The sequence below is a fragment of the Sebastes fasciatus genome, chromosome 16 (genome assembly GCF_043250625.1).
Source record: "Sebastes fasciatus isolate fSebFas1 chromosome 16, fSebFas1.pri, whole genome shotgun sequence".
Taxonomy (NCBI): domain Eukaryota; kingdom Metazoa; phylum Chordata; class Actinopteri; order Perciformes; family Sebastidae; genus Sebastes; species Sebastes fasciatus.
The window spans coordinates 1,505,641-1,524,790 of NC_133810.1; the positions used below are offsets into that span (position 1 = coordinate 1,505,641).

General features: G+C 43.4%; 3 protein-coding genes across 6 annotated transcripts in view; all 3 read left to right on the plus strand.

The window, feature by feature from the left end:
- Positions 1 to 19,150, plus strand: part of LOC141753168 (rap1 GTPase-activating protein 2-like) — a 467,886-nt gene that overhangs the window by 81,356 nt on the left and 367,380 nt on the right. The gene's annotated exons all lie outside the window — the stretch shown is intronic.
- On the plus strand, positions 13,210 to 14,172 carry LOC141752430 (odorant receptor 131-2-like). Its single transcript, XM_074610395.1, has one exon. It carries the CDS (start codon positions 13,210 to 13,212, stop codon positions 14,170 to 14,172), a length of 963 nt encoding a protein of 320 aa, XP_074466496.1.
- On the plus strand, positions 17,776 to 18,738 carry LOC141752431 (odorant receptor 131-2-like). The gene has a single exon (XM_074610396.1). It carries the CDS (start codon positions 17,776 to 17,778, stop codon positions 18,736 to 18,738), a length of 963 nt encoding a protein of 320 aa, XP_074466497.1.

Sequence of the window (19,150 nt, forward strand, 5' to 3'; positions counted from 1 at the left end):
CCGCATTTTCACAATAACAGTGGGGGGTGGGGGTATGAAATGATAAGTTGAAAGGTGTTCTAATGATACCAATACATTTATTTATCATGAAAATACATTTAACTTGTACTGTCAGTGATATAACTCAGTAAGTAAAGTGTTGTTCTTGATCCCATTTAAGGGTCAACCATAAACCTTTGCATGGGTCCCCCCCCTGGCCTTGGGCCCGGGGACAGCTGTACCCTTTGCCCCCGCCTAACGGCGGGCCTGTCTGTTGGCTTCATCAAACCGTGACCTTCAGCACGCACTGGGGCGGTTTGCAGCCGAGTGTGAAGCAGTCGGGATGAGAATCAGTACCTCCAAGTCTGAGGGAGTTCAAGTATCTCGGGGTCTTGTTCACGAGTGAGGGTAAAATGGAGCGGGTCAGGCGGTTCGGTGCAGCGTCTGCAGTTATGCGGGCGCTGTACCGGACCGTTGTGGTGAAGAGGGAGTTGAGCTATAAGGCAAAGCTCTCGATTTCCCGGTCCATCTACGTTCCAACCTTCACTTATGTTCATGAGCTTTTGGTAGTGACCGAAAGAATGAGATGGCGGACACAGGCGGCCGAAATGAGCATCCTTTGTAGGGTGGCTGGGCTCAGCCTTAGAGATCGGAGTAGAGACGCTACTCCTTCACGTCGAAAGGGGCCAGCTGAGGTGTGTTGGGGACTCAGATAGGAGCTTTGTCTTTTACGGTCGCTAGAGGTCGCCGTTGTGTTCTTTTATACCTTCTTTCGGTGATCTATCATGTGAATAGATGATAAAACCTACTAGTGGGTGTAGTATACGGTTACCAGACGTCCCGGTTTTTCCGGGACAGTCCCGGTTTCAAGCTGACGTGTCCCGAGTCCTGACACATATCTGTAAAACACTCAAATGTCCCGGTTTTCAACAGTCACTAACAGATTGTCCCAGTTTTCACCACAATTAAAATAATAATATTATACTGACATAGATGTTTATCATGTCCGACTCATTAATTAATGTGTGTGCATGAGATAAGTATATAGAGAGCCAGCACAGCGCACCACTGCAGTCTCTGTAGAGAGTGGTTTTGCGCGCGGTCAAGCCAACATTACGCATGGACACAACAGATATCCGCTGGTTACTTATAGTGTAGTTTTGAACCACAGAACCCTCCGTACTTATGTGCACATCAAACGTGTCGTTTTGATTAATTATTCTACACAGTTCCCTCTGCGAATCAAGAGGCATTTCGCTACGCTTATAACTCCCTCAGGGATTGTCCGTTCTGTCTTTCACCCGGTGTCTCCACCGGTGTCTCCACCAGTGGACAACCGGTGTCTCCTGGACAAACTGTCCTCTGAGCTCCACAATTTTAATTTTAGCCTGAGACAAAACAAGTTGAAAAATAATGTACGAAGGCCCAGACAACAATACATTTCCTCTGAGGGAAACTCTCTACAGGACTCCCAAACTGTCAGTGCGTCATGACGGGGATAGTCCTGTGATTAAAGGGGGTGAAAGTAGTGAATGTGATAAGTCATGATTGTAACAGCCTGTAATGCAGCCACCTATAATAATACCTTCTTTCTGATCCCACTCCGTTTTCAAATGCGCCACAGGTGCGCCAAGTTAGCCATCCTGATGAAAACGCCTATAGTGTGTGCATATTAGCGCGTGGATGTGCGGTTCACTTAAGTGTCCCCGTTTTGGGGGTTTGAAAATATGGTCGACCTAGTGTAGTAGGCATCTATTGGCCCACATCTATGGGGCTTATAGCCACTGATAACGCCTATTTAATGGCCTGACAACAGTCTAATCAGCTGTTGAGGGGCACGATAGAAATAAAGTTTACTTACTTGTATACTAAGTTTAAACTATGTAAGACACGATCACATGGACAGGGGTATTGGGGAATAATAGGGCAGAGATTACATTACCTATTACTACTCTGTTAACCATGCTGACATGTGATGGGGTCACGTGAACATGGTTTAGGGCAGGGCAAAGCTGATATACACAGTTTGAGGGCAGGTAACACCTGCAGACCAGTTCTGCTTGCATGGAAACAAGCACAGACCTGGATGATGTGACTCAACGGGCATCTGTGCTTAAAGGATGTTGGATTTTCATTGTTCTCACAATACAAACAGGAAGAGATTTATTTATTACAATTTTATTGTTTGATGGTTTTACTGTTTTTAATTCATTTTTGTTCTTGTAAAGCACTTTGTGAATTGTGTTCTATGAAAGGTCCTATACTAAATACACTTGTTATTAATATTATTACAATGACATCAACAGGATAAATTTCTCATGTCTTAAATGCTTCTCTGAAATGTCACACGCAACTCAATCTCAGACCAACATCACTGTTGGGCGGGGGTTAGTGGAAAGAGTGTTATTTTCCACTGTGACTACAGTACCATGCTGTGTGTTTCTCTTCATTAATGGGACCATGTTATTCACCTTGAGGAGTAAATTGGTGTTTCGTGAGACCTCCCGTTACATTCTTCTGTTTAACCTCCTTTTTGCAGACACTGTACAGATGGCAGTGAGTCAGTTACTGTACCTCCTGTCTGCTTGTAGAGCAAAACTGACATATCCTGTATGTGGCGTTCTCGTCATGTTAGCCAGTCTCACAGTAGTAATCTCCCCTCTCACACTGGTGGTGATGTCTCTGGAGAGATATGTGGCTGTGTGCTACCCACTGAGGCACGCTACCATCATCACCATCAGAAACACAGCAGTGGCTATCACTGTGGTTTGGTCCTTCAGTTCACTACATGTCCTCACACAAGTTATTTTACTGTTAGATTTTCCATTTGACAACCTGGAGAGCCTGCAGATGGAAAAGTATTGTGCCAAAGTAAACATACTTCTTGGCCCAATGTCTGGTCTTTATGATAAAGCCTACACTTATTCTCTGTTTGTATCAGCTGGTTTGGCAGTCATTTCTTCCTATATAGGTGTGATGATAGCAGCCAGGTCAGCCTCCACAAACAAAGCTTCAGCCCAGAAGGCTCGTAATACTCTGCTGCTGCATCTGGTGCAGCTGGGCCTCAGTCTCTTGTCAACTATATACCTCTCTTTCCTTGTAGCCATGTCAAACATCGTGACGAGGATAGTGTTTGTGCGCATCCACATTGTTTTTTATGTGCTTATTTTCATCTTCCCCAGATGTCTGAGTTCTCTCATTTATGGCATAAGAGATCAGAACATCAGACCTGTCCTCGTGTACCATCTATGTTGTCGACTGAAACTCTCAGTCGCCCCGGCCAAGGCCAAGGTCTCACCTTAGACTTCATGAAATGAGTTGAGCTTTGTATTTTCTTGTAAATGTAGTGTGTATATATATATATCATCATATGTCTCACCTTAGCATACATGGAATGAACTCTATATGTTTGATGTTTGTTAAACTCATGCTGTCATCTGACTGGCCTTCATAACTCAGCATATGCAGCATTCACAAGAAACAAATTCAAAACTAATTTTGCTAATGAATACTTAGCATAACGATGTTCAACTGTAGTTTTGTCAGTATTTCTTAAAATCCACCTAAAGAGGTATGTCAAAATTATCATTCTGTCAACCAACGAAAGCTGCTCAAGTTGTTATCATTTCACTGTTTTAAATTGTATCCTAAAATGTATGGTGTATTTGCATCTTTCATCATTCCAGGGCAAATTCCTCCAGAGCTGTCAATCCATTAAAATATTTAATCGTACATTTTCTATCCGTTCAAGATGTACCTTAAAGGGAGATTTGTCAAGTATTTAATACTCTTATCAAAGCAAATATGCTGCCTTATGTAAATGTATGTATATATTTAGTATTTGAAATCAATTAACAACAGAAAACAATTATAGATATTGTCCATAAACCCTCACAGGTACTGCATTTAGCATAAAAAATATGCTCAAATCAATGACAGAGTTTATTGGTGTGAGAACAAAACTGATTGTAAATATTGATCACAGAAAGAGCAGTTTGTGTATGTCTTTTTTTTTTATTTCTGCATGTTGTGATTGGCAGGGTCATTTTATTTATTTAGTTTATTAACATCCCCATTAGCTACAGCATTGCAGCAGCTATTATTCCTGGGGTTCACAAACACACTGAAAATGTGACAGTGTGAGAATAAACAGGACAAGACAAAAACACACACACACATAATAATATAACATAACATTACAGAATAAAACAGCACAAGACTGAAACACAGACTCAGACAAGACAAGCTCCTAACAATCAGAAAAAAAGTATAGTTCTGCTTGAGAACTTCAACGGTCACATGGGCAAAGATGGAGAAACCTGGAGTGGGGTGATTGGGAGGAATGGCCTGCCTGATCTTTGTTGTTGAACTTCTGTGGTAGTCATGGATTGGCCATAACGAACACCATGTTCAAGCATAGGGTGGTTCTTAAGTGTACTTAGTGTTTGACCACAAAGTCAATGATGACTGACTTTGTGGTCGAGCATTTTGAAGAACTCCTGAACCCGACCAACACGTCCTCCGTAGAGGACGTAGACACCGAGATTGAAGACTCGGGGGAAGGCTTGTCCATATCCTTGGAAGAGGTCGCTGAGGTAGTCAAAAAGCTCCTCAGCGGTAAGGCACCAGGGGTAGATGAGATTCGCCCTGAGATGCTTAAGGTTGAGGACATTGTTGAACTGTCTTGGTTGACTTGCCTCTTCAGTGTCGTGTAGAGTTCGGGGTCAGTACCTGTGGAATGACAGACCGGGGTGGTGGTTCCCATTTTTAAAAAGGCGGTTGGAGGGTGTGCTCAGATTATCTGGGTATCACACTGCTCATCCTCCCCGAGAAAGTTCATTCTAGGATGCTGGAAAGGAGGCTCCAACCGATTGTCGAACCTCAGGTCCAGGAGGAGTAATGTGGATTCCGTCCTGGCCGGGGAACAGTGGACCAGCTCTTTACCCTTGCGGGGGTCATGGGAGTTTGCTCATCCAGTCTACATGTGTTTTGTAGACTTGGAGAAGGCCTACGACCGTGTCGTTTTATTTATTTATTTATTGATACCCTCACTGTAAGGTTTATCAATGCAACAATGATGGTTAATGTATAAATGCACTCTTATTCAATGGAATTAAACACGGTTACTTTAAGGGTCACAGGTCTTATCCAGCCCGTGTATTGATTTTAAATTAAACTACTGTCTTCATTTTCAGCTTCACTATCATCATACTTTATCATATACAGCAGGAAGTTCCATTATTTCTTATTTATATTTATGGTTTGGGACATCTGAATCCGTGTATGAGTCCGACCCTCTGGAGGTCGCGTCATCACTCATTGATCAGCTGTTAGGACACGGATCAGGCTCCGGTGTTTCTCCACGGTAAGGGTCGGTTGGCCACTCAGTCTGCCCGGAAGATTCAACTCGACGGGTGAATGACGCCCGGTGTGGAAGGATCACCGTTGCAACTCTCCTGGCGCATTTCCTCCGTGCGCTGCGCGGACCCATGTGCGGACCCATGCGCGGACCTCGCCGCTTTCCGGATCCTGTTTCAACCGCATTTTCACAATAACAGTGGGGGGGTGGGGGTATGAAATGATAAGTTGAAAGGTGTTCTAATGATACCAATACATTTATTTATCATGAAAATACATTTAACTTGTACTGTCAGTGATATAACTCAGTAAGTAAAGTGTTGTTCTTGATCCCATTTAAGGGTCAACCATAAACCTTTGCATGGGTCCCCCCCCTGGCCTTGGGCCCGGGGACAGCTGTACCCTTTGCCCCCGCCTAACGGCGGGCCTGTCTGTTGGCTTCATCAAACCGTGACCTTCAGCACGCACTGGGGCGGTTTGCAGCCGAGTGTGAAGCAGTCGGGATGAGAATCAGTACCTCCAAGTCTGAGGGAGTTCAAGTATCTCGGGGTCTTGTTCACGAGTGAGGGTAAAATGGAGCGGGTCAGGCGGTTCGGTGCAGCGTCTGCAGTTATGCGGGCGCTGTACCGGACCGTTGTGGTGAAGAGGGAGTTGAGCTATAAGGCAAAGCTCTCGATTTCCCGGTCCATCTACGTTCCAACCCTCACTTATGTTCATGAGCTTTTGGTAGTGACCGAAAGAATGAGATGGCGGACACAGGCGGCCGAAATGAGCATCCTTTGTAGGGTGGCTGGGCTCAGCCTTAGAGATCGGAGTAGAGACGCTACTCCTTCACGTCGAAAGGGGCCAGCTGAGGTGTGTTGGGGACTCAGATAGGAGCTTTGTCTTTTACGGTCGCTAGAGGTCGCCGTTGTGTTCTTTTATACCTTCTTTCGGTGATCTATCATGTGAATAGATGATAAAACCTACTAGTGGGTGTAGTATACGGTTACCAGACGTCCCGGTTTTTCCGGGACAGTCCCGGTTTCAAGCTGACGTGTCCCGAGTCCTGACACATATCTGTAAAACACTCAAATGTCCCGGTTTTCAACAGTCACTAACAGATTGTCCCAGTTTTCACCACAATTAAAATAATAATATTATACTGACATAGATGTTTATCATGTCCGACTCATTAATTAATGTGTGTGCATGAGATAAGTATATAGAGAGCCAGCACAGCGCACCACTGCAGTCTCTGTAGAGAGTGGTTTTGCGCGCGGTCAAGCCAACATTACGCATGGACACAACAGATATCCGCTGGTTACTTATAGTGTAGTTTTGAACCACAGAACCCTCCGTACTTATGTGCACATCAAACGTGTCGTTTTGATTAATTATTCTACACAGTTCCCTCTGCGAATCAAGAGGCATTTCGCTCTGCTTATAACTCCCTCAGGGATTGTCCGTTCTGTCTTTCACCCGGTGTCTCCACCGGTGTCTCCACCAGTGGACAACCGGTGTCTCCTGGACAAACTGTCCTCTGAGCTCCACAATTTTAATTTTAGCCTGAGACAAAACAAGTTGAAAAATAATGTACGAAGGCCCAGACAACAATACATTTCCTCTGAGGGAAACTCTCTACAGGACTCCCAAACTGTCAGTGCGTCATGACGGGGATAGTCCTGTGATTAAAGGGGGTGAAAGTAGTGAATGTGATAAGTCATGATTGTAACAGCCTGTAATGCAGCCACCTATAATAATACCTTCTTTCTGATCCCACTCCGTTTTCAAATGCGCCACAGGTGCGCCAAGTTAGCCATCCTGATGAAAACGCCTATGGTGTGTGCATATTAGCGCGTGGATGTGCGGTTCACTTAAGTGTCCCCGTTTTGGGGGTTTGAAAATATGGTCGACCTAGTGTAGTAGGCATCTATTGGCCCACATCTATGGGGCTTATAGCCACTGATAACGCCTATTTAATGGCCTGACAACAGTCTAATCAGCTGTTGAGGGGCACGATAGAAATAAAGTTTACTTACTTGTATACTAAGTTTAAACTATGTAAGACACGATCACATGGACAGGGGTATTGGGGAATAATAGGGCAGAGATTACATTACCTATTACTACTCTGTTAACCATGCTGACATGTGATGGGGTCACGTGAACATGGTTTAGGGCAGGGCAAAGCTGATATACACAGTTTGAGGGCAGGTAACACCTGCAGACCAGTTCTGCTTGCATGGAAACAAGCACAGACCTGGATGATGTGACTCAACGGGCATCTGTGCTTAAAGGATGTTGGATTTTTATTGTTTGATGGTTTTAGTGTTTTTAATTCATTTTTGTTCTTGTAAAGCACTTCGTGAATTGTGTTCTATGAAAGGTCCTATACTAAATACACTTCTCTGAAATGTCACACGCAACTCAATCTCAGACCAACATCACTGTTGGGCGGGGGTTAGTGGAAAGAGTGTTATTTTCCACTCTGACTACAGTACCATGCTGTGTGTGTATCTTCATTAATGGGGTCATGTTATTCACCTTGAGGAGTAAATTGGTGTTTCGTGAGACCTCCCGTTACATTCTTCTGTTTAACCTCCTTTTTGCAGACACTGTACAGATGGCAGTGAGTCAGTTACTGTACCTCCTGGCTGCTTATAGAGTAAAACTGACATATCCTGTATGTGGCGTTCTCGTCATGTTGGCCGATCTCACAGTAGTAATCTCCCCTCTCACACTGGTGGTGATGTCTCTGGAGAGATATGTGGCTGTGTGCTACCCACTGAGGCACGCTACCATCATCACCATCAGAAACACAGCAGTGGCTATCACTGTGGTTTGGTCCTTCAGTTCACTACATGTCCTCACACAAGTTATTTTACTGTTAGATTTTCCATCTGACAACCTGGAGAGCCTGCAGATGGAAAAGTATTGTGCCAAAGTAAACATACTTCTTGGCCCAATTTCTGGTCTTTATGATAAAGCCTACACTTATTCTCTGTTTGTATCAGCTGGTTTAGCAGTCATTTCTTCCTATATAGGTGTGATGATAGCAGCCAGGTCAGCCTCCACAAACAAAGCTTCAGCCCAGAAGGCTCGTAATACTCTGCTGCTGCATCTGGTGCAGCTGGGCCTCAGTCTCTTGTCAACTATATACCTCTCTTTCCTTGTAGCCATGTCAAACATCGTGACGAGGATAGTGTTTGTGCGCATCCACATTGTTTTTTATGTGCTTATTTTCATCTTCCCCAGATGTCTGATTTCTCTCATTTATGGCATAAGAGATCAGAACATCAGACCTGTCCTCGTGTACCATCTATGTTGTCGACTGAAACTCTCAGTCGCCCCGGCCAAGGCCAAGGTCTCACCCTAGACTTCATGAAATGAGTTGAGCTTTGTATTTTCTTGTAAATGTAGTGTGTGTATATATATATCATCATATGTCTCACCTTAGCATACATGGAATGAACTCTATATGTTTGATGTTTGTTAAACTCATGCTGTCATCTGACTGGCCTTCATAACTCAGCATATGCAGCATTCACAAGAAACAAATTCAAAACTAATTTTGCTAATGAATACTTAGCATAACGATGTTCAACTGTAGTTTTGTCAGTATTTCTTAAAATCCACCTAAAGAGGCATGTCAAAATTATCATTCTGTCAACCAACGAAAGCTGCTCAAGTTGTTATCATTTCACTGTTTTAAATTGTATCCTAAAATGTATGGTGTATTTGCATCTTTCATCATTCCAGGGCAAATTCCTCCAGAGCTGTCAATCCATTAAAATATTTAATTGTACATTTTCTATCCGTTCAAGATGTACCTTAAAGAGAGATTTGTCAAGTATTTAATACTCTTATCAAAGCAAATATGCTGCTTTATGTAAATGTATGTATATATTTAGTATTTGAAATCAATTAACAACAGAAAACAATTATAGATATTGTCCATAAACCCTCACAGGTACTGCATTTAGCATAAAAAATATGCTCAAATCAATGACAGAGTTTATTGGTGTGAGAACAAAACTGATTGTAAATATTGATCACAGAAAGAGCAGTTTGTGTATGTCTTTTTTTTTTATTTCTGCATGTTGTGATTGGCAGGGTCATTTTATTTATTTAGTTTATTAACATCCCCATTAGCTACAGCATTGCAGCAGCTATTATTCCTGGGGTTCACAAACACACTGAAAATGTGACATTGTGAGAATAAACAGGACAAGACAAAATCACACACACACACAGAATAATATAACATAACATTACAGAATAAAACAGCACAAGACTGAAACACAGACTCAGACAAGACAAGCTCCTAACAATCAGAAAGAAAGTATAGGTCTGCTTGGGAACTTCAACGGTCACATGGGCAAAGATGGAGAAACCCGGAGTGGGGTGATTGGGAGGAATGGCCTGCCTGATCTTTGTTGTTGAACTTCTGTGGTAGTCATGGATTGGCCATAACGAACACCATGTTCAAGCATAGGGTGGTTCTTAAGTGTACTTGGTGTTTGACCATTTTGAAGAACTCCTGAACCCGACCAACACGTCCTCCGTAGAGGACGTAGACACCGAGATTGAAGACTCGGGGGAAGGCTTGTCCATATCCTTGGAAGAGGTCGCTGAGGTAGTCAAAAAGCTCCTCAGCGGTAAGGCACCAGGGGTAGATGAGATTCGCCCTGAGATGCTTAAGGTTGAGGACATTGTTGAACTGTCTTGGTTGACTTGCCTCTTCAGTGTCGTGTGGAGTTCGGGGTCAGTACCTGTGGAATGACAGACCGGGGTGGTGGTTCCCATTTTTAAAAAGGCGGTTGGAGGGTGTGCTCAGATTATCTGGGTATCACACTGCTCATCCTCCCCGAGAAAGTTCATTCTAGGATGCTGGAAAGGAGGCTCCAACCGATTGTCGAACCTCAGGTCCAGGAGGAGTAATGTGGATTCCGTCCTGGCCGGGGAACAGTGGACCAGCTCTTTACCCTTGCGGGGGTCATGGGAGTTTGCTCATCCAGTCTACATGTGTTTTGTAGACTTGGAGAAGGCCTACGACCGTGTCGTTTTATGTATTTATTTATTGATACCCTCACTGTAGGGTTTATCAATGCAACAATGATGGTTAATGTATAAATGCACTCTTATTCAATGGAATTAAACACGGTTACTTTAAGGGTCACAGGTCTTATCCAGCCCGTGTATTGATTTTAAATTAAACTACTGTCTTCATTTTCAGCTTCACTATCATCATACTTTATCATATACAGCAGGAAGTTCCATTATTTCTTATTTATATTTATGGTTTGGGACATCTGAATCCGTGTATGAGTCCGACCCTCTGGAGGTCGCGTCATCACTCATTGATCAGCTGTTAGGACACGGATCAGGCTCCGGTGTTTCTCCACGGTAAGGGTCGGTTGGCCACTCAGTCTGCCCGGAAGATTCAACTCGACGGGTGAATGACGCCCGGTGTGGAAGGATCACCGTTGCAACTCTCCTGGCGCATTTCCTCCGTGCGCTGCGCGGACCCATGTGCGGACCCATGCGCGGACCTCGCCGCTTTCCGGATCCTGTTTCAACCGCATTTTCACAATAACAGTGGGGGGGTGGGGGTATGAAATGATAAGTTGAAAGGTGTTCTAATGATACCAATACATTTATTTATCATGAAAATACATTTAACTTGTACTGTCAGTGATATAACTCAGTAAGTAAAGTGTTGTTCTTGATCCCATTTAAGGGTCAACCATAAACCTTTGCATGGGTCCCCCCCCTGGCCTTGGGCCCGGGGACAGCTGTACCCTTTGCCCCCGCCTAACGGCGGGCCTGTCTGTTGGCTTCATCAAACCGTGACCTTCAGCACGCACTGGGGCGGTTTGCAGCCGAGTGTGAAGCAGTCGGGATGAGAATCAGTACCTCCAAGTCTGAGGGAGTTCAAGTATCTCGGGGTCTTGTTCACGAGTGAGGGTAAAATGGAGCGGGTCAGGCGGTTCGGTGCAGCGTCTGCAGTTATGCGGGCGCTGTACCGGACCGTTGTGGTGAAGAGGGAGTTGAGCTATAAGGCAAAGCTCTCGATTTCCCGGTCCATCTACGTTCCAACCTTCACTTATGTTCATGAGCTTTTGGTAGTGACCGAAAGAATGAGATGGCGGACACAGGCGGCCGAAATGAGCATCCTTTGTAGGGTGGCTGGGCTCAGCCTTAGAGATCGGAGTAGAGACGCTACTCCTTCACGTCGAAAGGGGCCAGCTGAGGTGTGTTGGGGACTCAGATAGGAGCTTTGTCTTTTACGGTCGCTAGAGGTCGCCGTTGTGTTCTTTTATACCTTCTTTCGGTGATCTATCATGTGAATAGATGATAAAACCTACTAGTGGGTGTAGTATACGGTTACCAGACGTCCCGGTTTTTCCGGGACAGTCCCGGTTTCAAGCTGACGTGTCCCGAGTCCTGACACATATCTGTAAAACACTCAAATGTCCCGGTTTTCAACAGTCACTAACAGATTGTCCCAGTTTTCACCACAATTAAAATAATAATATTATACTGACATAGATGTTTATCATGTCCGACTCATTAATTAATGTGTGTGCATGAGATAAGTATATAGAGAGCCAGCACAGCGCACCACTGCAGTCTCTATAGAGAGTGGTTTTGCGCGCGGTCAAGCCAACATTACGCATGGACACAACAGATATCCGCTGGTTACTTATAGTGTAGTTTTGAACCACAGAACCCTCCGTACTTATGTGCACATCAAACGTGTCGTTTTGATTAATTATTCTACACAGTTCCCTCTGCGAATCAAGAGGCATTTCGCTCCGCTTATAACTCCCTCAGGGATTGTCCGTTCTGTCTTTCACCCGGTGTCTCCACCAGTGGACAACCGGTGTCTCCTGGACAAACTGTCCTCTGAGCTCCACAATTTTAATTTTAGCCTGAGACAAAACAAGTTGAAAAATAATGTACGAAGGCCCAGACAACAATACATTTCCTCTGAGGGAAACTCTCTACAGGACTCCCAAACTGTCAGTGCGTCATGACGGGGATAGTCCTGTGATTAAAGGGGGTGAAAGTAGTGAATGTGATAAGTCATGATTGTAACAGCCTGTAATGCAGCCACCTATAATAATACCTTCTTTCTGATCCCACTCCGTTTTCAAATGCGCCACAGGTGCGCCAAGTTAGCCATCCTGATGAAAACGCCTATGGTGTGTGCATATTAGCGCGTGGATGTGCGGTTCACTTAAGTGTCCCCGTTTTGGGGGTTTGAAAATATGGTCACCCTAGTGTAGTAGGCATCTATTGGCCCACATCTATGGGGCTTATAGCCACTGATAACGCCTATTTAATGGCCTGACAACAGTCTAATCAGCTGTTGAGGGGCACGATAGAAATAAAGTTTACTTACTTGTGTACTAAGTTTAAACTATGTAAGACACGATCACATGGACAGGGGTATTGGGGAATAATAGGGCAGAGATTACATTACCTGTTACTACTCTGTTAACCATGCTGACATGTGATGGGGTCACGTGAACATGGTTTAGGGCAGGGCAAAGCTGATACACACAGTTTGAGGGCAGGTAACACCTGCAGACCAGTTCTGCTTACATGGAAACAAGCACAGACCTGGATGATGTGACTCAACGGGCATCTGTGCTTAAAGGATGTTGGATTTTCATTGTTCTCACAATACAAACTGGAAGAGATTTATTTATTACAATTTGTTTATTGTTTGATGGTTTTACTGTTTTTAATTCATTTTTGTTCTTGTAAAGCACTTTGTGAATTGTGTTCTATGAAAGGTCCTATACTAAATACACTTGTTATTAATATTATTACAATGACATCAACAGGATAAATTTCTCATGTCTTAAATGCTTCTCTGAAATGTCACACGCAACTCAATCTCAAACCAACATCACTGTTGGGCGGGGGTTAGTGGAAAGAGTGTTATTTTCCACTGTGACTACAGTACCATGCTGTGTGTTTCTCTTCATCAATGGAATCATGTTATTCACCTTGAGGAGTAAATTAGTGTTTCGTGAGACCTCCCGTTACATTCTTCTGTTTAACCTCCTTTTTGCAGATACTGTGCTGCTGGCACTGAGTCAGTTACTGTATCTAATATCTGCATCTAGAATAACACTAACATATCCTGTATGTGGTGTTCTCACCATGCTTGCTGATCTCACGAATGAAATCTCCCCTCTCACACTGGTGGTGATGTCTCTGGAGAGATATGTGGCTGTGTGCTACCCACTGAGGCACGCTACCATCATCACCATCAGAAACACAGCAGTGGCTATCATTGTGGTTTGGTCCTTCAGTTCACTACATGTCCTCACACGAGTTATTTTACTGTTAGATTTTCCATTTGAGGACATGGAGAGCCTGCAGATGAATGACTTTTGCTCCGACATAGCCATGTTTCTTGGGCCAATGTCTGATCATTATGACAAAGCGTACACCTGTTTTCTGTTTGTATCAGCTGGTGTGGCAATCACTTCCTCCTATATAGGTGTGATGATAGCAGCCAGGTCAGCCTCCACAGACAAAGCTTCAGCCCAGAAGGCTCGTAACACTCTGTTGCTGCATATGGTGCAGCTGGGCCTCAGTCTCTCTTCAACCATTTACAACCCCATCCTCACAGCTCTTTCGAGAATTGTTACAAGGATAGTATTTGTGCGCACCCAGATTGTTTTTTATGTGCTTATTTTCATCTTCCCCAGATGTCTGAGTTCTCTCATTTATGGCATAAGAGATCAGAACATCAGACCTGTCCTCGTGTACCATCTATGTTGTCGACTGAAACTCTCAGTCGCCCCGGCCAAGGCCAAGGTCTCACCTTAGACTTCATGAAATGAGTTGAGCTTTGTATTTTCTTGTAAATGTAGTGTACATATACGTACAGTGCTTGAAGTGGATAAGTGCCGGTACTCCCGTTATTCACATATTGATGTGTGTATCGGCTGGTTTCAGCAATCTCTGTCGACTTCATTCATTATTTCTTTAAGCATGTTAAACTGTGTCAGTCATAATTAGTTGTAATTTTATTGCTATATTATTATACTTGGGCTATGCGTCTTCTATAGTAGGCCAATAATACTCCAATAATATTCACACTGGAACATTGTAGGGTTAAGGTGTAGTGTTTATACATAGTGTTAATACTTAAAGTGCTTTCCTGTGTTATTTGTAGTATCACTATAATATATTATAGTATGTTTACAGGCTGGAATCAACAGCAGACAAGCGGGTATACATACAGAGCTGAGGTGTTTGAGCTGTTCATCAGGTTTTATGAGTAGTGACCCAGTCAGAATGCTCCTATATATTATACAGACACACATTCTGAATTTATACAGTGAATAAAAGATACTAGGAGATATTGGGTTTGGAGGTTGTCCCCTAAGAAAATTTGAAGGTTTTTGAATTAAAGCTACGCGTTTTATATAATTTTGGACCATTATTATTACTAGTTAAATGATTATTATTTATCACAGCCTTCATCTGAACATTTAATTCTTCTGAAAATGTATTGCCCTGTAAAATCATATTCTATAAATCAGAAGAGCAGATGCAGAAAACTTTTAAATAATGTTTCATTAATTATATTTGTTCCCAAAAAATAAGTTACGACGAACATTTGTTTTATTTTACAAAAAGGACGTGAACATTGTATTGATAAATTACAGCACCTCGTTCTCACCCCCCTCCACCGTGCCGTGTGTCGGCTCGTCCAGGTGCTCGCACTGATAATCTACCATAAACGATATAAATGATATATTATATGTGATATAAATGATCTGATTCTGATAAGATGATAAAACATGCATCCCATGAACGCCTTTGACTTCCCTCCCCTCTCTCCCCGCTGTTCTCCTGGAGTTTTAATTCCTCCGATTCCACATTTCTAAATCCATCCACCATATTTATTAGAAATAGTCGAGTGTCACTGCTGTTTGTGATCATTGGTTTTAAATTACGTACTTATTCCACATAAGTGTCAGTTGTGTCTTAACAGAGAGAGAGAGAGGAGCAGACAGACTACGCACAGAGACACACAGAGAGACACAGAGAGACAGATAAAATAACATAACACAGATTCAGTAAAGAAATAAAACAATAACAAAAGAGCCAGGGGTATATCACATATATCACATTATATTATAAAAGACAGATGTTAAGTATATTGATAGCATTTTTGTTAGTCAAATTAGAGAGCAGTTTCACGTGTTGCTCAACAAAATATGGCTTTTTATCGTTAAATTTATATTTATGAATAAAAGATTTTTGCCAACATATCAAAGCTATTATAAGAAAATATGTCTTCTTTTTTTCCAAACAAAACCAAATACCACATTTTCCCATAATAATGTAAAAAATTAAAGATATGATCAGTGACAAATCCGTTTTTGTCATTGATCATATCCTTAAAGACTTTAAAGAGTTTCTTGGTGTGAGAACAAAACTGATTCTGAATATTCATCACAGAAAGAGCAGTTTGTATATGTCTTTTTTAAATTTCTGCATGTTGTGATTGGTAGGGTAATATTTATGAATAATGTCTAAGGACACTTCTTTAACCTTATTCACGATTAGATATTTATGAGGAAACATCCAGACTTTCTTTCAATAGCCTATATATAATTTACAAACTGATTCTAATGTCCACCCTTTGGGCCCACCACCCGCAGGGATAGGCATCGGGGTCGGGTGCAGTGTGAGCCGGGCGGCAGTTAAAGGCGGGGATCTAGGCGTGCTGATCCTTGGCATTGCAGACTGGCTCTGGGTACGTGAAATGTCACCTCTCTGGCGGGGAAGGAACCGGAGCTGGTGTGGGAGGTGGAGCGATACCAGCTAGATATAGTTGGGCTTACCTCCATGCATAGCTCTGGTTCTGGAACCACACTCCTGGAGAGGGGCTGGACTTTCGCCTTTTTCGGAGTTGCCCAGGGTGAGAGGCGCCGGGCGAGTGTGGGGATGCTCACAAGCCCCCGGCTGAGCACCGCTGTGAAGGAGTTCTCCCCAGAGAACCAGAGGGGTGGGGGGTGGGGCGGTGTAATTGGAAGGAACGGCCTTCCTGATCTGAACCCAAGTGGTGCTTTGTTGTTGGACTTCTGTGCTAGTCATGGATTGGCCATGACGAACACCATGTTCGAGCATAGGTTCCTCCGGAAGAGCTTCTCGTGCATCCCGGTGGAGGCTGGGGACATGGAATCCGAGTGGGCCATGCTCAGAGCCTCCATTGTGGAAGAGGCTGCTAGGAGTTGTGGTCAGAAGGTCATCGGCGCCTGTCGGGGCGGCAACCTAAGAACCCGCCGGTGGACACCAGCAGCGAAGGGGGCCGTCAAGCCAAAGAAGGCCCGGGGTCCCCGGAAACAGCTGATGGATACCGGTTGACCAGAAGGGCTGCAGCTGCGGCGGCCGTCAAAGCAAAAACCCAGGTGTGGGAGGAATTCCGGGGAGACCATCGAGAAGGACTTTGGGTTGACCTCAAAGAAGTTCTGGCAAAGTTCCGGGGTCGTTGTTACGAGCTATTCGGTCCTTGTATAACCAAAGTGAGAGCTGTGTCCGTATACTCGGCACAAAGTTAAACATGTTTCCAGGGGGTGTTGGCCTCCGCCAGGGTTGTCTCTTGTCTTAGTTTTCTTCGTGGGGTGGCTGGGCTCAGCCTTAGAGATAGAGATAACGTTATCATTCACTTCGACCAATGGTGCAACTTCATTACTCATTACTCCGTGATGAGGACCCGTCCTTTATGTAGATATAACACGATTCTTAGTTTCAGGTGATTATACAGTATGAAAACGGTGGTCGGGCTCCACATACATTTCAGATCTTTTAGCTGAAGACCGCTGGGAGCTGACGATCAAATGTTGGAAGTGTCTCAAGGTTGAGGCTAAAGATAAAGGCGGATTAAGCTTGTACTGTTTTAGTTCAGCTTATTGATGCCATATTTGAAAAAGCTTTTAAAAACCCACCTTTTCAGTCTTTATGTTTGGTAATTCGCTAAAATTCTTGTTGTATTGTATTGGTGTGAAGCACCTTGTAACTCTGGTTTATAAAGTTTACTTACTTGTGTACTAAGTTTAAACTGTGTAAAACACGATCACATGGACAGGGGTATTGGGGAATAATAGGGCAGAGATTACATTACCTATTACTACTCTGTTAACCATGCTGACATGTGATGGGGTCACGTGAACATGGTTTAGGGCAGGGCAAAGCTGATATACACAGTTTGAGGGCAGGTAACACCTGCAGACCAGTTCTGCTTGCATGGAAACAAGCACAGACCTGGATGATGTGACTCAACGGGCATCTGTGCTTAAAGGATGTTGGATTTTTATTGTTTGATGGTTTTAGTGTTTTTAATTCATTTTTGTTCTTGTAAAGCACTTCGTGAATTGTGTTCTATGAAAGGTCCTATACTAAATACACTTCTCTGAAATGTCACACGCAACTCAATCTCAGACCAACATCACTGTTGGGCGGGGGTTAGTGGAAAGAGTGTTATTTTCCACTCTGACTACAGTACCATGCTGTGTGTTTCTCTTCATTAATGGGACCATGTTATTCACCTTGAGGAGTAAATTGGTGTTTCGTGAGACCTCCCGTTACATTCTTCTGTTTAACCTCCTTTTTGCAGACACTGTACAGATGGCAGTGAGTCAGTTACTGTACCTCCTGGCTGCTTGTAGAGCAAAACTGACATATCCTGTATGTGGCGTTCTCGTCATGTTGGCCTATCTCACAATAGTAATCTCCCCTCTCACACTGGTGGTGATGTCTCTGGAGAGATATGTGGCTGTGTGCTACCCACTGAGGCACGCTACCATCATCACCATCAGAAACACAGCAGTGGCTATCACTGTGGTTTGGTCCTTCAGTTCACTACATGTCCTCACACAAGTTATTTTACTGTTAGATTTTCCATTTGACAACCTGGAGAGCCTGCAGATGGAAAAGTATTGTGCCAAAGTAAACATACTTTTTGGCCCAATTTCTGGTCTTTATGATAAAGCCTACACTTATTCTCTGTTTGTATCAGCTGGTTTAGCAGTCATTTCTTCCTATATAGGTGTGATGATAGCAGCCAGGTCAGCCTCCACAAACAAAGCTTCAGCCCAGAAGGCTCGTAATACTCTGCTGCTGCATCTGGTGCAGCTGGGCCTCAGTCTCTTGTCAACTATACACCACTCTTTCCTTGTAGCCATGTCAAACATTGTGACGAGGATAGTGTTTGTGCGCATCCACATTGTTTTTTATGTGCTTATTTTCATCTTCCCCAGATGTCTGAGTTCTCTCATTTATGGCATAAGAGATCAGAACATCAGACCTGTCCTCGTGTACCATCTATGTTGTCGACTGAAACTCTCAGTCGCCCCGGCCAAGGCCAAGGTCTCACCCTAGACTTCATGAAATGAGTTGAGCTTTGTATTTTCTTGTAAATGTAGTGTGTATATATATATATCATCATATGTCTCACCTTAGCATACATGGAATGAACTCTATATGTTTGATGTTTGTTAAACTCATGCCGTCATCTGACTGGCCTTCATAACTCAGCATATGCAGCATTCACAAGAAACAAATTCAAAACTAATTTTGCTAATGAATACTTAGCATAACGATGTTCAACTGTAGTTTTGTCAGTATTTCTTAAAATCCACCTAAAGAGGTATGTCAAAATTATCATTCTGTCAACCAACGAAAGCTGCTCAAGTTGTTATCATTTCACTGTTTTAAATTGTATCCTAAAATGTATGGTGTATTTGCATCTTTCATCATTCCAGGGCAAATTCCTCCAGAGCTGTCAATCAAT